General features: G+C 39.6%; 1 protein-coding gene across 1 annotated transcript in view; it reads right to left on the bottom strand.

The window, feature by feature from the left end:
* PAPLN (papilin, proteoglycan like sulfated glycoprotein) overlaps positions 1–21,687 on the bottom strand; it is a 77,935-nt gene that overhangs the window by 28,259 nt on the left and 27,989 nt on the right. Inside the window, exons 4-11 of the mRNA XM_083350538.1 lie at positions 19,576–19,636; positions 18,750–18,852; positions 12,210–12,340; positions 8,181–8,304; positions 7,613–7,693; positions 5,916–6,088; positions 4,686–4,809; positions 845–971 (exon numbers count right to left, since the gene is read on the bottom strand). Coding sequence (XP_083206664.1) covers positions 845–971; positions 4,686–4,809; positions 5,916–6,088; positions 7,613–7,693; positions 8,181–8,304; positions 12,210–12,340; positions 18,750–18,852; positions 19,576–19,636 — 924 coding nt within the window. The remainder of the gene's footprint in view (positions 1–844; positions 972–4,685; positions 4,810–5,915; positions 6,089–7,612; positions 7,694–8,180; positions 8,305–12,209; positions 12,341–18,749; positions 18,853–19,575; positions 19,637–21,687) is intronic.

The following is a 21,687-nucleotide window of genomic DNA, read 5'->3' on the forward strand; positions in this document are numbered from 1 at the left end:
GTAGATTTCATAGCTATTTTTTTCTTTGTTCATGTGTTTATGGGTCTAGAAAGATGGCGCACATCCTGGAGAGCCACAATTTGCCCATAAAAAAATAAAATAAAAGAAAGATAACAACATAAATTTGGTTATAAATCAATAAAAATTATGTGCTGTGTGATTAGCTACACCCAACCTGGAAAACATTTTGTGACCAGGCAAGCTTCAAAGAAAAGATTGCCTATTCCCACCCAATTAGCTTGTAAGATATTTTTCTCAGATAATATTTTGATCTGACCTGTATGAGAAGCGGTCCTCGACTTACAGCCACAGTTGAGCCCAAAGTTTCTGTTACTACGTAAGGCAGCTGTTAAGTGTGTTTTTACCTCATTTTATGACCTGTTTTGCCACAGTGGTTAAGCGAATCACTGCAGCTGTTAAGTGAATCGTATGATCGTTGAGTAAAATCCGGCTTCCCTCATTGATTTTGCTTGGTGAAAACTGGCTGGGATGGTTACAAATGGTGATCACGAGAACCCAGGAAAGTGCAGCTGTCATAAATAATGCCAGTTGTCAAGCAACCAAGTTTTGATCACATGACCATGTTGATGCTGCAACACTTCGTAGGTGTGAAAACCGGTCATAAGTCGCTTTTTTCAGTGTCACAGTAACTTGGAGCAGTCACTAAATGAATGGTTGTAAGTTGAGGACCACCTGTGCTTCTCCAGGGCTTAGGTTTCTCTGCATGCCTTCCGCATGAGAACAGCAAGGGCCCCGAATGGAGACTACCAAGTTATTTCTGACTGTGACCGATTCTTAGATTTCAAGGTATCTCAGAGAAGAGAAAAAACAAATCAAAGCTCACCGTTTTGTGTGGGGACAGGCCTGGAGGCTACAAGTCCGGTTATTTCCTGGCCATGGTTTATCTCTGCACATATAATCTGGATATGCTTCATTGTCAATGGTGCAAAAGACCAGACGAGACTGATAACCTGAAGAGCAGAGAAAAAAAAAAGACAAAGATGGCACAGATAATTGGCAAGGAGATCGGTTGCATAACATTCCTAAGGCAAACAAGTATTATCATCAAATAGATAAGCGTTAGGTCGAGGCCAGCATCTAATGAGTTTTGTTTGTTATTCATACAGAAATGATGTGATTGAAATCAAGGTAGCAGGGCTAGCACTAATCTGAATGCAGGAGTGTGTGTGTGGGGGGGGAGGGGAATTAATTAAGTTACATAATTAAGTGAATGAAATAATGGGTTCACAAGCACATCCTTGGAAAAGAATTCTGAAAATCCCTCAGTTTCATCAATTTTTAGGGGTGGGAGGTGATATTTCCTCACCATGGCCCTGTGCTTTTGGCCAACTTTCCCTCAGAAGTCAGACTTGCTCTGACATTGATTGCCTTGCAGAAGCTGGTTGAGATGGGGACCCCTCCCCACCCCCCCTCACCCCCAAAGATCTTTTCCCATTAGCTGAGCTAAATGTAAATAGATTGTTCTACGTTTGCTCAGGTTCTTTCAAGTAATGAAAAGAAATAAAGAATTTTGCTGATTGAATATTTACCACAGATGCATTATTTATTTCACTGAGGATGTTCTATGTTTGTAGATTATGTTGTGCACTACAGATAGTCCTCGACTTACGACCACAAAATTTCTGCTGTTAAGCAAAACATTTGTTAAGTGAGTTTTGCCCCATTTTATGACCTTTCTTGCCATAGTTCTTAAGTGAATCACTGCAACTGTTAAGTCAGTAACAGAGCTGTTAAGTGAATCTGGCTTCCCCATTGCCTTTGCTTGTCAGAAGATCACAAAAGCTGATCACATGACTCCAGGACACTGCAAGCGTCATAAATATAAGTAAGTCAGTTGCCAAGTGTCTCAGTTTTGATCACATGACTGTGGGGATGCTGCAATGGTCATAATTGTGAAAAATGACCATAAATAAGTCCCTTTTCTCAGGGTTGTTGTAGTTTTGAACAGTCACTAAGCAAACTGTTGTAAGTCAAGGACTACCTCTACCAGACTGTTTCATTTACAAGTTTTTTTTCTTCCTAGCATTTTCCCTTCAAGTGCAGGGCCTGTTTTTTCTGGGTCAACAGAGCGCTGATCCATTGGTTGTGACAGGATTTAAACAACTGTCTTGTCACCCAAGCCTGATGTTGCGGGATGAGAGAGAGAGGGAGAGACTGGGCCAGTCTCCCAAAAGGCTTTCATGCCTAAGGCAGGAGTAGAGTTTAATGGTTTCTAGCCTGGTGCCTTAACCACTATATCAAACTGCCTTTCATTTCATTTGCAACAGTATAGCAGCTTAATGAAGAAATAAAAGACTACTATTCGCATTTTACCATACCATATACAATCTCACTGGCATACATGTAGTGTAATCAGTAACTAAGGTTGTTGGTCACATCTACTTTGAAGAAGAATAAACAGATGGACAGGCTTTAAGTCTGAATGAATCAAAATATGTCTGCCACCCATTACAAAATTGTATCTCCTAGAATGGCTAGTAGCAGATCTCTTTATAATCCCATAAGCAAAGATTACAAGATGATTTCTGCACAGACCACTGCAAGCTTTTTTTAAAAAATATATATATATACGGTAGGTCAAATTCTCAAAACAAGTTTTATCAAAATGCCATTATCTTGTTCATGATATAATAATTCTGTCTCAACTTAATCAGAGTTTATTTTCAATTTATGCCTTTTCTCACAGCCTTCCAGGCAATACTAGAATATACCCTGTTATTTTCTCTATGTAAGCACAGGAAGGTTGAGTATTCAGGTTAATATAGTTTATGAGTTCTAGATTCCTTCTGGCTCTAGCATTCAGTGATAACCTGATCAGGGTCTAAGAGGAACAATTTCAAGAATAATGATCAGCTATTGAGTCCCACTGACAAAAAAAGCCAAAAATAAAAACTTGGTTATAGCAATAGCAATAGACTTATATACCACTTCAGAGTGTTTTACAGCCCCCTCTAAGTGGCTTACAGAGTCAGCATATTGCCTTCAACAATCTGGGTCCTCATTTTACCGACCTCGGAAGGATGGAAGGCTGAGTCAACCTTGAGCCAGTCAGAATCAAACTGCTGGCAGTTGGCAGTCAGCAGAATTACCTTGCAATACTGCATTCTAACTACTGCACCACCACGGCTCTTATAACCAATATAATCTAATATATCTAACCATTTATTTCTCTCTCCTACCTTTCAAACCAGGTTTTCCCATTACATTAAAATCACATATTAGAAAAATGGCAACCAGAACAGAATGTCACTTTGGGAAAGCAGCAGTTAAAATCGTTATGATATCAGCTCTAAAAACTAGTAAGATGCCCATAGGGGGGCATAAGGAATTGCAGAAGTAATATTGCTACACTTCTCCTGCCTAACAGATATTTGGAGCCTGAGACACAGGTAGCCTCCCAAAACTCCCAGGCATTCACAGGATGCAATGCCTTTGTGCAAATGACCAAAGCAGCATCATGCTATTGTGATACAAGGCCTTCTCCTTTGTATGGGTGTGTTACATCATAACAAAAGGGATGGGGTTTGCATCATAATGGCCCAATATTGCTTTGTTATTTGCCCCTCTTGATCTTCCCACAATCCCTTTTGCAGCTCCCAGAGTGATCACGGCCAAATTTTCAGTACATTTTTGTCTATTTTGTGTGGAAAAAATAAAGGAAAATATTACCCTTAGCTCTCTAACAAAAAATGGATGGTTTTAAAACCCACCAATTCTCTCCTGAGTTAGGGCAATTTACTTGTTTTGGCAGATCTTGAAAAGCAAGATTATACTTAATACTTTTGTGGCTTAAATCATTTATTTCACTCCTTATAATATTCTGCTCAAAGCAAGCCAAATGCATCAGGCCTGTCCACATTATTATCCACATGACTATCTTTCGCAATCCTTAGGCAGGGCACAACACTGAAGACTAAAACTCTGTGCATACGCTACAAAACACAGTGACCGACTCAGATTGGATCCTGCAAAATTGAAATGATATCTCAGGCAGGAGAAGATTGCTTTCACCATTCTATGCTGTGGCTCTAGAGTTCTCCTGAAGTAGCAGATTTCTGCTTAGGATCATCTTGATAATGCATTTATTCTAGTTAAAAATGGCTTTAAATGCAGTAAGACAGGAGTGTCAAACTGGCAGCCCACAGGCTGGATGCGTCATGTGCAGGACATGCCCACCCAAGCTCCGCAAAGGAAAAAAATGTTACGATACGTCACGATATGTCACATGACGTGATCAAGTTTGACATCCATGGTTTAAGAGATGGCATATAGATCATCACACAATCATCACTACAACAGTTCAGTATAGCATTTAATTTAATGATTGAAATCTAGCACGTCTGCCAATCCTCATATGCAACTAGTATACCTGTCCAAACATTACTGAGATTTTGAGTGAGAATGCCAACATTTTGTGTGATTTGCTAATCATCTGAGATTTCAACCAATTAAATAAACGGTCAATCTTAGAGAGTAACACTCACACATCACCCATTCAGTTTTCAGCTTCCCCATCTGCTATGTGTCTGTATTTGTACCATACACACACAGACCACAAACTATCTAGAAATATCCTCACAGATCAATATGTGATCTGTACACACAGATTGGGAACCATTACTTAAGTAAATCAATAATATTAAATGTAAAGTGCTAGCATATACCTCCACCACATTCAGCACTACAGTCACTCCAGGAGCCGTAGCCCCAGCTGTAGCTTGATGTTTGCCTTTGGAATGGCAAATAGTATTCATAATGCACTCCTTGGTTTGGTTCCTGGCTGATAAGCTGAAAAATAAAGAAGATAAGCAGATGTCAGGAAATGCACTGTTTTTGCTACTCTTGTAGCAAGCTATTATCTACAGGTCCAGTTCATGTAGTGGCAAAGTCTGGACTCATAATGCTTTTGCACATAAATATTTAGATGACAAGAATATCTCTTTTTCAAACAAACAAACAAAAAAAATCTGGTCTTCCTGTAGGAAAATAAGGTGAGCTTAGTTTCTTTTCCCTGATGTGTTAATTACTTAATTAATTAAAAACACAATTACTCATCTGTTTGTTACAGTCCAATCTTCCCTCTGTGAGGGAGATGGGTGGTTTTGAAATTTCATAAATAAATAAATAAACTTTGTCTGCCATTTGTGAAAACTATGTCTATCACTCAGAGCCAATTTGGTTAAAGCATAAGGTTAGAAACCAAGAGATCCTGAGTTCTAGTCTTTGTCTGGGGATAAGCTAGTTGTGTAATCTTAGGCCAATAACTCTGTCTCATCCCTAGAAAGCAGTCAATGACAAACCACTTCTCAAAAACCTTACCAAGAAAATGCAGGGACTGGAGTCAAAAACTGACTTGACATACACACACACACACACACACACACACACACACACACCACTCAGATCCTTGCCAAAGTTACTCCCTTTCTGCCTGCTACTCATCTCCTGCTCTTTCCTGACTGTGACCGATCAACATTTCAATACTTTATCTACAATACAAAGGATAAAGTGGTTTCTTATTCAACAAGAAGCAATTCTTAAACTACTGTAGTTTCCCCAGACTTGTGTCCCCCAAATGGGTCAAAATTCTTGTTTCATCTAAGCATTACTGTTGAGGTTAAGGAATCAGGAACTAAAGTGATCTTAATGCAACGCCAAATAAATTATCCATTCACGGTTTGACCTCTGCATGAAATAGAGATAGCCTTAAACCCTGTTCTCTTCTACTCTAATAGTTGTTCAGTCAAGAAATAAAAGTTCCCCCATCAATCTATTTTATTTATTCATGACCCTCTGGAATCCCTCTGTTTGGAGAATTATCTGGAACACCTATGCACAGCTCAGGCATTCATTCAAACCTCTAAGAAAACAGGAAAGTAGTTGCAGGTACTTGCCTCAATTATCAAAGGTTCGGTGATGGGACCCCGGGCGTGGAGAAGCTCTGGAGCCAGATCCCCCTCTGAACCTCTCTCATAATGCATCACTGTGCTAGCAATAGGCAAGGCCTGGCTATACTCAATTGTCCACTGCCCATTCAGATAATAAGTTCCTTGTACATTCTTGATGGCTGAGATTAGGGGAAAGAGGGAATGGAAAGAAATGTAAAGACAATGATACAGACTTCTGAGACTCTGATGTTGCAAAAGGTTCCCCAGATATGAAAGGGTTATTATGTATTAAACGAGATATTGATATATTTTTGGAAAGAAGGTGTGATATTTTGCTGAGAATCTACAAATGGTAATTGTACTTAGTCAACCATAACTGATTCTCACCCCTCACCCCAAAACACCAGACACTTAATAAATACAGGTAGTCCTTGAGTTACATTTCATTTAGTGACTATTCTAAGTTACAATGTCACTGAAAAAGTGACTTATGACCGTTTTTTCATGCTTACATCCATTGGACCATTTCCATGGTCACATGATCAAAGTGTGGATGTTTGGCAACTGGCTCATATTTACGATGGTTGTTGTGTGCTGGGTTCTTGTGATCCCCCATTGAAACCTTCTGACAAGCAAAGTTCATGGGGAAACCAAACTCACTTAAGAAACATGTCGCTAAGCTAACAACTGCAGTGATTCACTTAACAACCGTGGCAAAAAAGATCATAAAATGGAGTAAAATTCACTTAACAACTGTCTCGCCTAACAACAGAAAATTTGGGCTAAATTGTGGTCATAAGTCAAGGATTACCTGTACTCAGGTGGCAGATCATAAGGAGATCCCTGAGCTGCCCTGGGAAACTGACAAAAATATCATAGAAGGCGGCATGGGTAAATCATTCCATGTTAATGCCACAAAAACTACTCAGATATGTAAACAGTTACGAGGATGCAAGTTTGACACGAAAGAACCTTGGCCATTTTTGTACAGAGCAGTAACATTCAAGCCATATCATTAAATCAAAGCATTATAAGGAACCTTACCAAGAAAATGCAGAGACTGGAGTTATTAATCATCTCGTTCTGAGATGATATATGTTGATTGCTCTCGTGCTGAGGTATGAACAAGCCTCATTTTTATGTTTTTGCTGATAAGAGACAGTTCTTTTTGCCTTGCCCTTTATGGGCCCCATGCAATTTCATCATTTGTTCCAGAAGATTCCCCCAAACCAGGAGACTGGGAGTTCTAGTCCTGCCTTAGGAATGAAAGCCGGCTGGGTGACCTTGGGCCAGGCACTCTCTCTCTCTCTCTCTTAGTCCAACTCACCACACAGGGTGGTTGTTGTGGGAAAAATAGGAGGAGAAGGAGTACTAAATATGTTCATCACCTTGAGTGATTTATAAAAATAATAAAGGTGGATGGCATCCATGGGATTTTGATGGAGAAGTCATGAAGACTCTTGCTTCGTGTAAAATAGACATATTATTGCAGGTATATTGTTGCAAATAGAACCTTGTTTCATAGCATACACCAATTGCATTCTATTATTAAGTAGTCTCCCATCCATGTTATTAATGATGCAATACCCAGATGACGGTCCCATGTAATATTTCTGAGTGTGCAGATCCATATTGTCCTGCATTAAGTCATAACTAATTGATGTGATGGAAGTCATATACAAAGAGTAGTAACAACTACTTACCCAGGAAGTTCCTGGTAGGGGTTGCTTCCTTGATCCGGATGCTTGTGGCTCCCATCGGAATGACAAAGATTTGATTGTAGCCTATAGGAGCAGAATAAATCAGCCAGAATAAATTCATTTTCTGAGAGAGAATATAACAGAGAAGGAAGCCAGGGTAAAGTCACTCTTTCGTGCAGAGAAGCTACATGGGAAAAGATATAAAGCTTGCTGTAACTACTCCACTGATTTTGAACTGTCTCCATCCGTATTCATATTACCCATAAAGCTACTCTTGCATGTAATTGATGTAATATGGCACAAGGCAGGGACATCAATGCATCACACTGCAGACATGGTACAGTAAAAACCTTCCTGAGTTTCAGTTATTGACTTTAGCTTCAAAGATATAAAGAGATTAATAAGAACCATCAATCACATCTCTATACCTCAATCCTAGTCTAAAGTCTGCCATATTATTTTTTATTTTATTTTATTTTAATTCCATTTATATCCCGCCCTTCTCCGAAGACTCAGGGCAGCTTACAAACTTAGCATATTAATCTATGGTACTAAAACAGCCCTGCGGTACCTTTAGGGAGATTGGGCACATCAAAGAGTCCCTTCACTTCAAAACAAGCTCTTCCATTCCCACCGCACTGCAGGCACTTGTCTTCTTTTTGGGAAGAATCCAGCATTTTATCACAGCCAACAGCCTGTAAAATAGCAAAGTTCAAACCATCCACAGGTAAAATGGAGAAGTCAAGCTATCAGAAAATAGAAAGACAAGACACTTCACAGTAAGGTCAAGAACATATTTTTGATGCAGTGGTTCTCAAAATTGGCAACCTTATGACGTGTAGATTTCAACTCCCAGAATGCTGGGGGTTGAAATCCACATAATTCACGGTCTCCAAGTTTGAGGATTATTGCTTTAAAGCAGGGGTGTCAAACTGCCAGCCCGCGGACCATACATGTCATCCCAAAACTGTGCCCACCCCATTGCCGGCAATGGAGAAAAAGCTCTGATATGTTGCATGACATCAGGTGACGTCACGAGTTGACATGTCTGCTTTAAAGGCTTTTAAAAATGGAGGAAAGGATTGCTTGCAATGCTGAGCTTCCATCTTTTTCTTTAAATTACTATTATAGATGGAATTATTTAAAAGAAATAATAAACCCTTATAAAACCTATTTAAACTAACAGATGAGCGCACATATAAATAGTGGTTGTTGTTTTTTTCAAATCCTCTTTTTTTCTGAAATGAATACTAATTTTCTCACTCAGAACATCTCTGGGGATATCAAGCTAGGACAACAACAGCCATATGTTTCATAACTTTTCTCAGAACATCTTTCTAAAACAGCCTTGGTACCTACCAGGCCCGTAGGAGTTCAACATCCATACTTTGCAGGCATCCGGCAGTGAATGTGTATATTTAGACTTTTAAGCAAGTTTGCCCAAAGTCCACACAAATGCCAGAGACATTTCCAGCACTGATATTTCAAAGGAGGTTGCCTTCAAATACACTATTTTATAATAATTGTAGGAAAGTCAACCCCGTGGGAATGCAACATTAGAGAGTTAACTCAGCTAATGTTTGTGCAACCACTATTGACTGGCTAATAAAAATTAAAACACTGTTTTTTTAACCTAACTATTGATGTGGTTGCTTTAATGAAACTGCTTATTAGTCTCTGTAATTTGGTATTTCCAGAGCTCTCCTCCCACACCAACTGCCCAAACAAATAGCTTCCTCCTACATAAATGTGCTCTTAGCAGAGAATACAGCAGATAGATACCTATTGAGCAGAAAAGAGGGAGGGGAATTCAGAGGACCAGGACAACTAGTCATTGGTTTATGACCATTTATTTAACAACAATTCAAAATTATAACAGCCTCGAAAAAACGGACTTGCAGCCCATTGCACACACCCCCATGGTCACTGCCTAGAGTTGTGTTTGATTCATAAAGGAAAAATAATAAAATGGATGAGAACAGAGACATATTTATTTAAGTGAATATGGGCTTGCCCCTTTCTCTTCCACCTCAGCTTTGTCTGCTATTGCTTTCCTAAAAAGTCTATTGCAGGCAAACTTTGCCCACAGCCAGGTGTTCGATCCTTATGGACATGAGCTTGACTCATTCTTCCATCCTTTCAATGCTGGTAAAATGAGGACCCAGATTGCTAGGGGCAATATGCTGACTCTGTAAACCAGTCAGAGGGTGCTGGAAAGCACTATGGAGCAATATATACAGTAAGTCTCGGTGCTATTGCTAAAGAGTTGGACATGAACAGTGCTGAGCTAGAGGTTTTTGAGTTCTCTCTCTCTCCCTCTCTTTTTGTATAATCATTTTGTTTATCGAAGAAGACAGGAATGCAATAGAGCTATACATTTTAAGCACTGGTTTCTTTTTGCATTTCTCCAGCAATCCTGTTCTAGGTACCTGAAGTGTGTCCTGCCACAACCGGTGCCCACCTCCACAATTTGAGGATGCTGCCATTTTCCTTGTTTTATGGGAGAGTGGAAAAAAATGGTGGCTGGTTAACTGAAACGGTGATCGTTCAGGTTGGTGCAACAATACCAGACTGCTCTAACAGTGCTATAAATGCTACTCCTTTGGGTTTTTCACTCATTTTGTGCAAGGCTGAAATAAATTTCAGGGGACTAGTGGGATCTGCTCTTTCTCACTGCTTCCCAAACAAAATACAGAGGACTGTGTAAGTTGTTACCCATAAGAAGGAAGAGAGAGATATCCTGAAAAGGCACCCTTTGTGACCTCTATTATTGTTGTTGTTGTTGTTGTTGTTGTTTAAAAAAACTTCATTCAGTGCTGGTTACAACTAAATGGAGTGGAGAGGAAGAAGCTGAGCAATAGTGGAGTCCTGTGTTACACCCTTCCTGCCACAATGCTTTGATTAGGAAATGCTTTTCCTTCTTGGTTGGTTGGTTACATGCTTAAATGGGAAGGAAGAAGAACCCCAAAGCTGTACCAATAGCTTTGCTATCAAGCCTGCACACAAATAATTGAGACATCATTTGGCAGAGGCAGAAGAAGCAAGAGAAAGGTCAGCAAAGGGAGTAGCAAAATTCATGTTGTTAAAATATTGGCTAAAAGGGTTGGGTAGGTAACACTTTCCCCCAGCAGTCCAAGTTCTTGGTCTGTTGATTGTTTTTCTGGCCCTTGCAAACCCTCTGGTGGCCGAGGGTGGAAGTTCAGGAGCTAAAAGAGTTTTTAAAACCAAGGTGCATCTGAACCTTCTCCGGAAAAAAGATTGTATTCTTCATATTCTTCATTTCTCCTTTGGCTTTGTTGTTATAAGAGGGAGATCCACTGAAATGAACTGTTTCTAGAAAGGCCTTTTAACATGCAAAGGGCCCAGACAACCTTTTCATGCTGCCTGGCAGTTGAAATTCAGACATCTTAAATCTGACAAGTTTGAAAAACACTGTCCTACAGCATCTGGTACCCCCTCGGTGGCAAGTAACAGCACTCTGTGATGTCATGCTGGCCACATGACCACAGAAATGTCTTTGGACAGTGCTGGCTCAATGGCCTTGAAACTGAGATGAGCACCACCCCCTAAAGTTGGCAACGAATAGCAGAATAAAATCCACAGGGACTCCTTTACCTTACGGCATATCTGAACTATAATCCCCTCCTTCCCCTTTCTGTTATCTCCCAGTCCCATTATGAGGATTTCAGATGTATACAACTCAGCAAACACAAATATACAATAATCCTTGGCCTCTTGGGTCCTCTGATCAAATCAGTTAGGTCTGAATTTCACTTAGAAGGCTACTTCTTTTTAATCTTACCCTGGATTCTGACTATCCCTTGATTATTCTGGGAATTTCCAAGACATTAGGCCCTCACTATGAATAGTACAGTGATTGGGGGGGAAAACCACTATGAATAGTCTAAATGTGTTCCTGATCATAACCAACAAAATGTTGGAAGAGATGGGCAGAGGAATGAGGAGAGACTGAATTGGGCAGAAGAAATATGGAATTCCTGCCATTAATAATCATCTGCTGAACAGATATACTAGGCATCTTTGCCATAAAACACAGAATAGAATAGAATTGTGTGGACAATATGCTGATATTCAGTGAACCACAAAAAAGGAGGGAAAACCCAACAGAAGGCTCACTATTAGCTTTAGCTCCAGGGAGGACAAATGTTGAAGCTTGTCTAACCTTGCAACACCTCCTTTAATGTGTGGTTCCACACCTGTTTAAAGGCAGCCTACACCCCTCCCCCAAGTTAAAGGCAGTTCTTGGCCAGCAAACCCCTCCTCACCCCTGGTTTGGTCTGGCTTCAGGTATTATGTGGATTCAGACAACATGATTTATAGAATGTGTTTTAATACTAAGCATGTGGAGTGAATGCCATCAATTATGGCTTGGTCAACAAAACTATTGTTCAAACAAAACAAAAAGCTAGTCATGGTATGTGAATTTAGAATCTCAGTTTAGTTTACAGAATAAATCTGCAGTAAGGTAAAATGAGATTATTCCGTATATGGTCTGAGGAAGTTCAGGGTTCATGTACGAGGCAAAGAAGCCAAGGAAACGTGGCATTCTTTCTGAAAGTGGGTGAAGACAAATACATACGCGACAGGTCCCTTGCACACAAATATCGTTTGTCCCTGGTTCACAAGGAGTTCCATCAATGACAGCTTCTTTCTGCCTGTAGTAGAAATTTTCTCCTTTTGGGATGCAGTTTAATTCACATTTATTGGGAGCTGTGAGCAAAATGAAAAAGAAACATGTTATTTCGCTGCTGGAGCTTTATGTGTTGTTTTATTTTGATTCTTCCACAAATGGAGAAGAGCAGAACTTTATTAATATTCTCACACTTGGCTTTAACAGGCCAGGGTTTAAGAATGCGATTCCATTCTCTGGAATAAGAGTGTTATGTACTGGGCTTTTTGAGGGAATACCACGTGGGTTGCTGGAACAGCTAATGGCTCTCCAGCAACCCAGACTACCAGTCTCCTGTGCTGCAATTGGCTATCCCCAGGCGGCATTGGTTGATTCAAACCTATTGGCTGCCACCTAGGGGATAGACTATATATTGCGGCTGGTTGCAGCCATTTCCCTCAGGACAGTCCCAGCACGAAATAAAGTATGAGTTACCTGTACTCTGTTCGCGTCTTCATTCCTGAGTCAAAGAACCTGCTATTTAATAAAGAGGTTAAAGCAGACATGTCAAACACAAGGCCCGGGGGCCGGATCCGGCCTGTGAAGTGGTTTCATGTGGTCCGCGAAGCCATCCTGGAAACAGTGAGGGAATGGCCCCCACTGCCTTGGCTCTGGCCCAGAGACCCTCCTTCTGCCAGAGACCCTCAGATCTGTCCCACTCCTGCCCAGGCCCCCATAGGCACCCTTGATGCCAACGATGTAGAGCTGGCCATGCCCACCCAGTAGGCCATACGCACTCTAGCCATGCCCACCGAGTAGGCCACACCCACCCTGGCCATACCCACCCGGCCCCTTGAGGGCAATTGCAATGCTGATGCGGCCCTCAATGAAATTGAGTTTGACACCCCAGGATTAAAGGGTGGACCACAGCTAATTCAGGCTTGAATCAGGCCTATCTTTAATTTAGACATGGACCAAAACAAGAATTGCTCAAAACATTGGCTGTTTTCATTGCATTCACACTCTAAGCCATAATACTTTTGGTTAGATTTATCGTTTTATTGGTTAGATTTATTAGTTTTATTGTGCAAATGCAGCCAATCATGTTTTGTTCAATAAACAGGATTCAGCAAACAGTGACAAATTGACATAGTTCATTTAGTTTATAGTTAATCAAATCACAGATTTACCTGTCATACTGGTTTTTTTTTGATTAAGCAATTTTAAGCAAAGCTGAGAAAAAGAGTAAAATATAGAAAGCAAGTAAGATATACGGTAGCAATTAAAGATATAAGATGAGACAAGAAAAAGAAAAGTTAATACAGCTAAAGTAGGAAAAAGTACATCAACCCCATTTACTATATTTCTCCAAACCTATCTTTGAGAACCACTCTTGCTTCCACTAGGTCTATAGATCAATTCACATATTGCCTTTTATTTTTTTAAGCTCATAACTCCTTTTTTGAGGAATTCATTTCAGCCACAACTTTTTCAGTGACCCCCCCTTCCTCCTGACACATTCATTCTTCATTCATACATTTTTTCAGTTCATTCAATCTCTGACTAGCTTGTCTCATTTATTGTTACGATTCTCCTAAAGTCCACTTAGCATCAATGTTTATGCTTTGCATAAACAAACTCAACATGCTTCTGTGCCATCATTTATACATCACTTATTTCACTCTATCTCACCTTATTTCACCTTCACTATCTCCTTTTCTTAGGGTCACTTTTATCAATTCTGCTGGGAGATTAATCTGCCTTCATTTTTTTTAAAATACAGGATTTGAACTTTCTCTTCATGCAGCCCTTCTTTCATTTTAGTTTCTTTCCTTTCTTTCCTTTCTTCTGTGCCTATTTACCCTTGATCCATTTTTGACACTATCAATGGCCAATCATGCCATATTCAGAAACTGTCATCATTGTATCCTTCATTGTTCTCTCAATCTTCATTGTAAGTGGCAGGTCCATTGCAAGCAGACAGTACAAAGGCACCATGAAAAGGAGGGGAGAGGCACCAAATTAAGTTTTCAAAATCTATTCTTCATTCCAACTGCATCAGCTAACTTACATCAGATTTCACTTCTGCCAAAACAAATGCTGTATAACATCTTCCAATGCACATATTTTTTTACACTTCTGGGAAGCTCAGCCTAACCACTATGAACTGTGGCAAGCCTTCTTCTATGCAGCAACAAAACAGCTTAAAGCTTATTACAAACATCCTGTCTAGTCTTAACCACTATCCTGTTGCTCAAAAATAGCAAAATGATTATACGGAGGGGTGGCAAAATACATTTTTGCGCAAAGGTGCCTTACAGACCAGTGGCAGTCCTGATAAATGAACAAATCAATCATCCTTTGGAATGCATTCCTGTTCCATGAAGAGACATATCATTACTGTGCGTACCGAAACAGACTTTTTTCTAAGCAGAAATTAACCAATCAATCATCATTCCTGTTCATTCTTGAGTCTTCGAAAAGCCCAATCACTTTTTCTGTACTTGCATGTTTTATCCCACCCAGCCATTCATGTCAGCTAGCAGAACAAATCTTTCTCTTGGATTGCATTCATTTCAAGCATGGCACATTCCCCCCTCCCCACAAAAACCCCCCACATCTTTGGTTCTTTCATTATCACCATTCACTAGAGCGTAACATACAATTATCAGCAAAGTATCTCCTTTTTGTATAGACACCCACAAGAATCAAAATGAGACTGATTCATATTTTCTGACATACATTTAGCCCTTTCATTCATAATTAAAAATCCCCGTTTTCTTCCCTGCGTGCATTAATGAACTCTGCTCCACAAGATCACACCATTTCTACTTAAATCTTTTATATCCTTTCCCTTTCTCTTATTTCACAAGCATACAACAAATCTATTTTCCTTTCTTTCCATTTGTTAAAACCTGCTCTTTATCATTTATTCTTCTTCCATTCCAAGTTATATAATTACTTTCATTTATTTATTATTATAGTTATCAATATAATGGGCCCACGCATACTGATCCCTCCCACTCATCATGGCTTTGGCTAGCTGAGGCTTCAATGTAGCATTTTTTTTATGTAAGACTATCCGTGCTTGCTGACCTTCCCCATTTATCAGCTGGAAGACTCAAATCCAGGAAACCCCCTACTGGCACTAGCACAACATCTGCTAACAACTTTAACATCAATCCTCAATGGAAAGCCAAATTAGTAGCTGAACACGCAGACATAGGAAGACATGTAAATGACCTGCACAAAAAAGGTCCCAGGCTCTGAACTGTCATGTCAACAATGGACAATTATGAATAGGATTCACACCTCCCACGGAGTCTGCCGGGACACTGTGGAACATTGTATCCTCCCCTCGGTGTGACTAGAGGGTCCCGTGTCAAACTGGAGATCACATCGTGATCTGCTGTGAGTTGAGGGCATATACCAGTCCAATATCTGATTTAATACAAATGATGCTGTGCTTCAATGGTTAGATGTCTACAGTAGACGCTGGTATTTAAACATAGATCTTTTCAACATTTATATTCTATTATATTTAACTAATCTAGCTGAAATATTAATATATACTGCTCAACCAACCCACAGGCATGTAAGATATGCCATATACTAAGTAAATAAATAATATGTAAGACTTTTCATATTGTTGTTTTATTTAGATATATTACATTCAGCATTTTCCCCGACCATGTTCTATTATACTGGCCATTAAAAGAACCTTTTCTTCCAATTCATAATTAGGTAATTCTTGATCACAGAGCTAAATATTTGTGGCCATGGCAAGTGGAAAAATGTCCACTAGGAGAACAGACTTTATTTACAAAGGGAACTTGCTAAACAAGTCAAAATCAGGTGCAAAAAAAGATAGACTTCAAATTATAGTCAGGTTACCATATCACAGGGCTTTTCAACTTTTTCACCCACTGTACCACTTTTAGGATATGGCAACTTCCGAGTACCACCAGTTGCCTAGCAAGGTGTCAAAAACTTGATGACCAAAAAAACAAAAAGGAAAAAAGTGATGTAGTACAGGTAGTCCTCGACTTACAACAGTTCACTTAGTGACTGTTCGAAGTTACAATGGCACTGAAAAAAGTGTCCCCCAAGCCACAGCTGAGCAAGACACCTGCCTGCCCACCCGGTGGCACTCTTCCTCCTGTCCGAGGTTTTCATTGTTATGAGCATTTCTGTTGAGGATTGGCAGTGGGGGTGGGGTGTCTGGTTTTTATCCCCCCCCCCATCTGCTGGGTGGTTGTAGCAGGTTTTGGTCACTTCACATGATCCTGGGACACTGTGACCGTCATAAATATGAATCAGTTGGCAAGCATCTGAATGTAAATCACAAGACCCTGGAGATGCTACAACATTCCAGCTGATTGGTGCGTCTGGGCTCAGCAGAAGCTCCAGGATCAGCGTTGAGCTCCAGCTGGAGCCTGGCGCTGATCCTGGCATTTCAGCTGAGCTCTGACAGCCCTGCAGCTCCAGCCATCTCTCGCTCAGGCTTGTGCGGTGCTGCCACCAGTTCAGCTCATTCCCCTCCCCTGCTACCACATTTCTAGGATGGTCATGTACCACCTGCCAGGTGCCAATGTACCACAGGTGGTACCCGTACCACTGGTTGTAAAGCCCTGCCACATCAAATAATTCTGAAGTATGACAAAATTTAGAGAAAAGCCTGGTATGGAAAATTCAGTGTCTTAATTGAGTTGTTTTTTTCTCCGAGCCAGTGAATATACAGCTAGGTTGCAATTAAAGTGGGTTTGTATAATGCAGTATTTGAATTAGTGCAATCGTAAATTGATATCGAGTATTGAACCAGCATTTAGTTATGCAAGGTACAATTGGGTTTGCTGGATTTTAGACACTGCTGCTTGCTTATCTTTGGTGCACAAAATGGACAAAAGGAAGATTCTTTCCAATGAAAACACCACAAGGTCAAAAAGGAGGGTCATTATTACATTACAGTAAAAATTGGGTGCGACTGAGCAACGTGAACAACTCTAAAATAGCAACTCTAAAATAAGATGAGATTTTTGGAATGCCTGATTTAATGGTATGCAGGGGAAATAAAAAGGTAAAGTTGCATCATTTATTTTGTGTTTTGAAAAGAGCTACAGGGAGCAAAAGTGACTCAGTGACAGAAACCAAGCATCTATAAAGACTGAGGATTGCAATCAAAAGCAACATTCCTCTTAGAAGAGGAGATGTTGAGACAAAAGCTTTAAATTTAAGACAGCAAAAGAAAAAAGCAATCAAGTAGAACAAACATTTAATGCAAGTGTTGGTTGGTTTGATCAATTTAGAAATTGAGCAAGCTTATCTTTAAGAATGATAATTAGAATTTTTTTGTTTTTATTTTGCTTTCTATAACTACTCTGGGATTTTGCTAACCATACATTTATATTTTTATCCTTTACTGTAATATTTCATCAATAAACAAATAATAACATATGATTAAATATTTTCAGTGCATATGTCCATAAAGCTGGAACCAATTATCTTGTTTTTCTATAGTATATATAACAAAATATAATAAATATACAATAATATATATTATATATTATCCTAGAATAATAATAAGAGATAAGGTCTTCTTGTTTGAGCAGGGGATTGGACTAGAAGACCTCCTAAGTCCCTACCTTGTTATTCTGTGTTCTGTTTTAAATATTCCTTGCAATAGTGTAAATTTGAATAATGCAACTATTTTGTGGGATTCATTTTCTGCCCTAATTGAAACTTAGCTGTATTCCAAAAGAGCAAAACCAAGTTGGATGATTCTTTTGCTTTTCTAATTTTTTTTTCACTGATCACTTTTAGCTCAGGAATTTTAAGTATTAGACTACGATCATACTTTTCCTTTCACCATTTCTATACCCTGCTCCCCCTTTCTGTGAATGTACCTTTCATTCTAACAGCAGAATTTTTTTAAAAAAAAATTACAATTTTTTTAAAAATCCCATTCATATCCTGCCCTTCTCCGAAGACTCAGGGCGGCTTACAATCTAAGAAGTACAAATCAATGTGCTTAGCAATAGCCTTCATTCTATGTATATGCCTGCTTATTAGGGCTTTTGCCCGCCCTCCCCCCAAGCGGCATTATTACAAAGTCAGCTTAATTGCCCCCAACAATCTGGGTCCTCATTTTACCTACCTCGGAAGGATGGAAGGCTGAGTCAACCTTGAGCCTGGTGGGATGTGAACCTGCACTAATTGCAGGCAGCTGGTGTTACTTAAGGAGGCATTAGCCCACTGCTCCGCCAATTTTACAATTTTTAACATTTTTTAATTTCTAAAAGTTAAATTGATATTTGTAAACATTAAGTTATTGATATTTGTAAAAAATCTGTTGCTTGCTCATTAAACTAAAGGATACGTTAAATAACGATTTAAATAAATTGTTCCCAGACAGGGAATCTCAGCAGTTTTCCCCTATAAGAAGCCATGCGTTTTCACCCAGATTTTCTTTCACCCGCTAAGAAGAATCTGCAATAGGAATAAATAAAGTACCTCCATAGTAAGGGAGCCACTTGTACTTCTTCCCTTGAAATTCTGTCCCATCAAACTCGGCACACTGTTCCGCTCGAAAATCTCGGGAGCCCTCAGGACAGTCCTACAGAAGAGAAGAGAAAAATCTAAAATAGAGGACATGCTGAAGCAAAAAAGCAACCGATTTGGAGGAATACTCCAGAGTTTAGTTTCTTTATTTTCCTCCAAGTGAGAATCTGTTGTTTATATGCTGCCTTCTCTTATTTTTTTTAATGTTTTATTGATTTACTATAATTTAGGCCTGATGCTATTGGCTACCTCTTAAAGCATGATTTTCTTTTTCCAAACAGGCTTGCAGATTGCATGGAAATGGGGAGCTGCAAAAGAGTCAAACTGTGTGAATGTTGGTCCATTCTCCCGCTGTCTTATTTATATTTATGTTTAATTGTTTTAAATGGTTGTTCTGGATTTGTTTTCAACTGTTTGTTTTAATGCACGCTGCCTAGAGTCATGTTTAAGTGAGATGGGCAGCTATACAAATTTGATAAATAAAATTATTTGATTGTTATGAACTGTTGTGAGTCTGGCAGCATAGAAGTTTAACAAACAAATAATTTAAAGTAACAGAATATCACCAGCATACCACTAAAACTGGTAGAGAGTACTGGATACATTTTTGAATCAAAGATAGTGGGGTTCATATTTATTTTTCATTATTAAGATGTCCGGATGACTTTGGCCCAATCATTTAGTTGATTGAAATTATGCAGATTTCCAACTCCCATCCATTACATCGTATGATAAATGGACAGTTATAAATATCTTAAGAAACAAACAAATATATTACCTGAATGTTGCATGAGCGATAACCTTCGGCTGATCCTATGCAACTGGATCCACCATCTGTCCTGAAATACACAGTAACAATCAGTAAAGGCTTGTAAATGATTAGTGATGCCCAAACTATACTTTGCCAGATCATTTTTAACATTTCTAACAAGGCAGTAGTTGCCAAGAAACTTTCTTCTGTTCTCTATTTCTCCAAGCAGTAAGAGTTAGGGTTACCTTTTTAAAAGTTATATCAGTAATCTTGTAAAGGAAGCAACAAACCCTGGTTCAAAGATAATGTTCCCAGACTTCAACTTACCATGGTTTGTTATAGCTGAAAGAAGTGATGATTTCATATCCTTCTTTCTTTTCTCAAATATTCCCCTGAAAAATTCAACTGAATTCAAATTCTTCCTTAGTTAAAATAATTGTCTATGTTTTCTGAACTGAGAATTGTAACTGAAGCACTGTTTGTCAATTTGTAATGCAGGGTTGAACCAGGAGAATTGTGAAACTCTTGGATAATCAATGCTGTCTTGAAGTAGAACCAGTTCTCTCAACTCCAACAATCTATCTCCCTCAAGACACACTGCATTCAGAAAATATTCAGACCTCCTTCACTCTTGTCAATTTTGTTATGCTCTAGTCTAGCCTGATTCTACAGTTGTTGAAATTCATTTTCCCCCTCATTAATCTATTTCTCTTGATCATTGCTGACAAGTTTCTGCAGCTTGATTGGAGTCAGCCTGTGGTAAATTAAATTGATTGGACATGTATTGGAAAGGCATATACCTCTCTATAGAAGGCCTCAGAGCTGACCATGCATACTGTAGTAGAGAAAAAGCCATGAAGTCAAAGGAATTGCCTGCAGAACTCAGAGACAGGATTACTGCAAGGCACAGATGTGGGGAAGGCTACAATAAAATTTCTGCTGCATTGAAGGCTCCTCCATAATTCTCAAATGGAGAAGTTTGGCACAACCAGGACTCTTCCAAGAGCTAGTCGCCTGATCGAGCTGAACAATCAGGGGAGAAGGGCATTAGTAAGAAAAGTGACCAAGAACCTGGTGGTCATTCTGATTGAGCTCCAGAGATCCTGTGTGGAGATGGGACAGAGTTCCAGAAGGACAACCATCACTGCAGCCCTCACTGATCTGGGCTTTATGGCAAAGTGGCTAGACAGAAGCCTCTCCTCAGTGCAAAATACATGAAAGCCCACTTGGAGTTTGCAAAAATGCACCTGAAGGACTCTCAGAGTGTGAGGAACAAGATTCTCTGGTGTGATGAAATCAAGATTGAACTGTTTGGCCTCAATTCTAAACCATTATGTCTGGAGGAAACCAGACACCACTCATCACCTGTCCAATATCATCCCAACAGTAAAGCATGGTGGTGAGGTGTTTTTCAGCAGCAGGAACTAGGAGACTGGTCAGGATTGAGGGAAGGCTGAATAGAACAAAGTACAGTGATATCCTCAATGAAAACCTGTTCCACAGCACTCAGGACCTCAGACTGGGCCGAAGATGCCCTTTCCATCATGACAACGATCCTAAGCACACAGCCAAGACAACAGAGGAGTGGTTTAGGGGACAACTGTGAATATCCTAGTGTGGCTCAGCTAGAGAGCCCTGACTTGAACCCTATTGAACATCTCTGGAGGGACCTGAAAATGGCTTTCCACCAATGGTTGCCATCCAACCTGACTGAACTTGAGACGATTTGCAAGGAAGAATGGCAGAAAATCCCCCTATCCAGGCATGCTAGACTTGTCGCATGATATCAAAAAAGACTCGAGGCTGTAATTGCTGCCAAAGGGGCTTCAACAAAGTACTAAGTGAAGGGTCTGTTTCTAAAATTCTGTTTTCATTTTGTCATTATGGGGTACTGAGTGTAGATTAATGAGGAAAAGAAATGAATTTCAACAACTCTAGAACCAGGCTGCAGCATAACAAAACTGACAGAAGTGAAGGGGGATCTGAATACTTTCTGAATGCACTGTATTTCTTATAAATTAGTTTCAACATTCAGGCTTCTTTCTCTTTTTCAGGAAGAGTAGCAACTCCTTCTCAGAGCACCAAACTGACAGATAAGAGGTAATTTAATTGTCAAACTTTTTAAGATGTGACCTTAGC

This window comes from Vipera ursinii, assembly GCF_947247035.1.
Source record: "Vipera ursinii genome assembly, chromosome: 1".
Lineage (NCBI taxonomy): Eukaryota > Metazoa > Chordata > Lepidosauria > Squamata > Viperidae > Vipera > Vipera ursinii.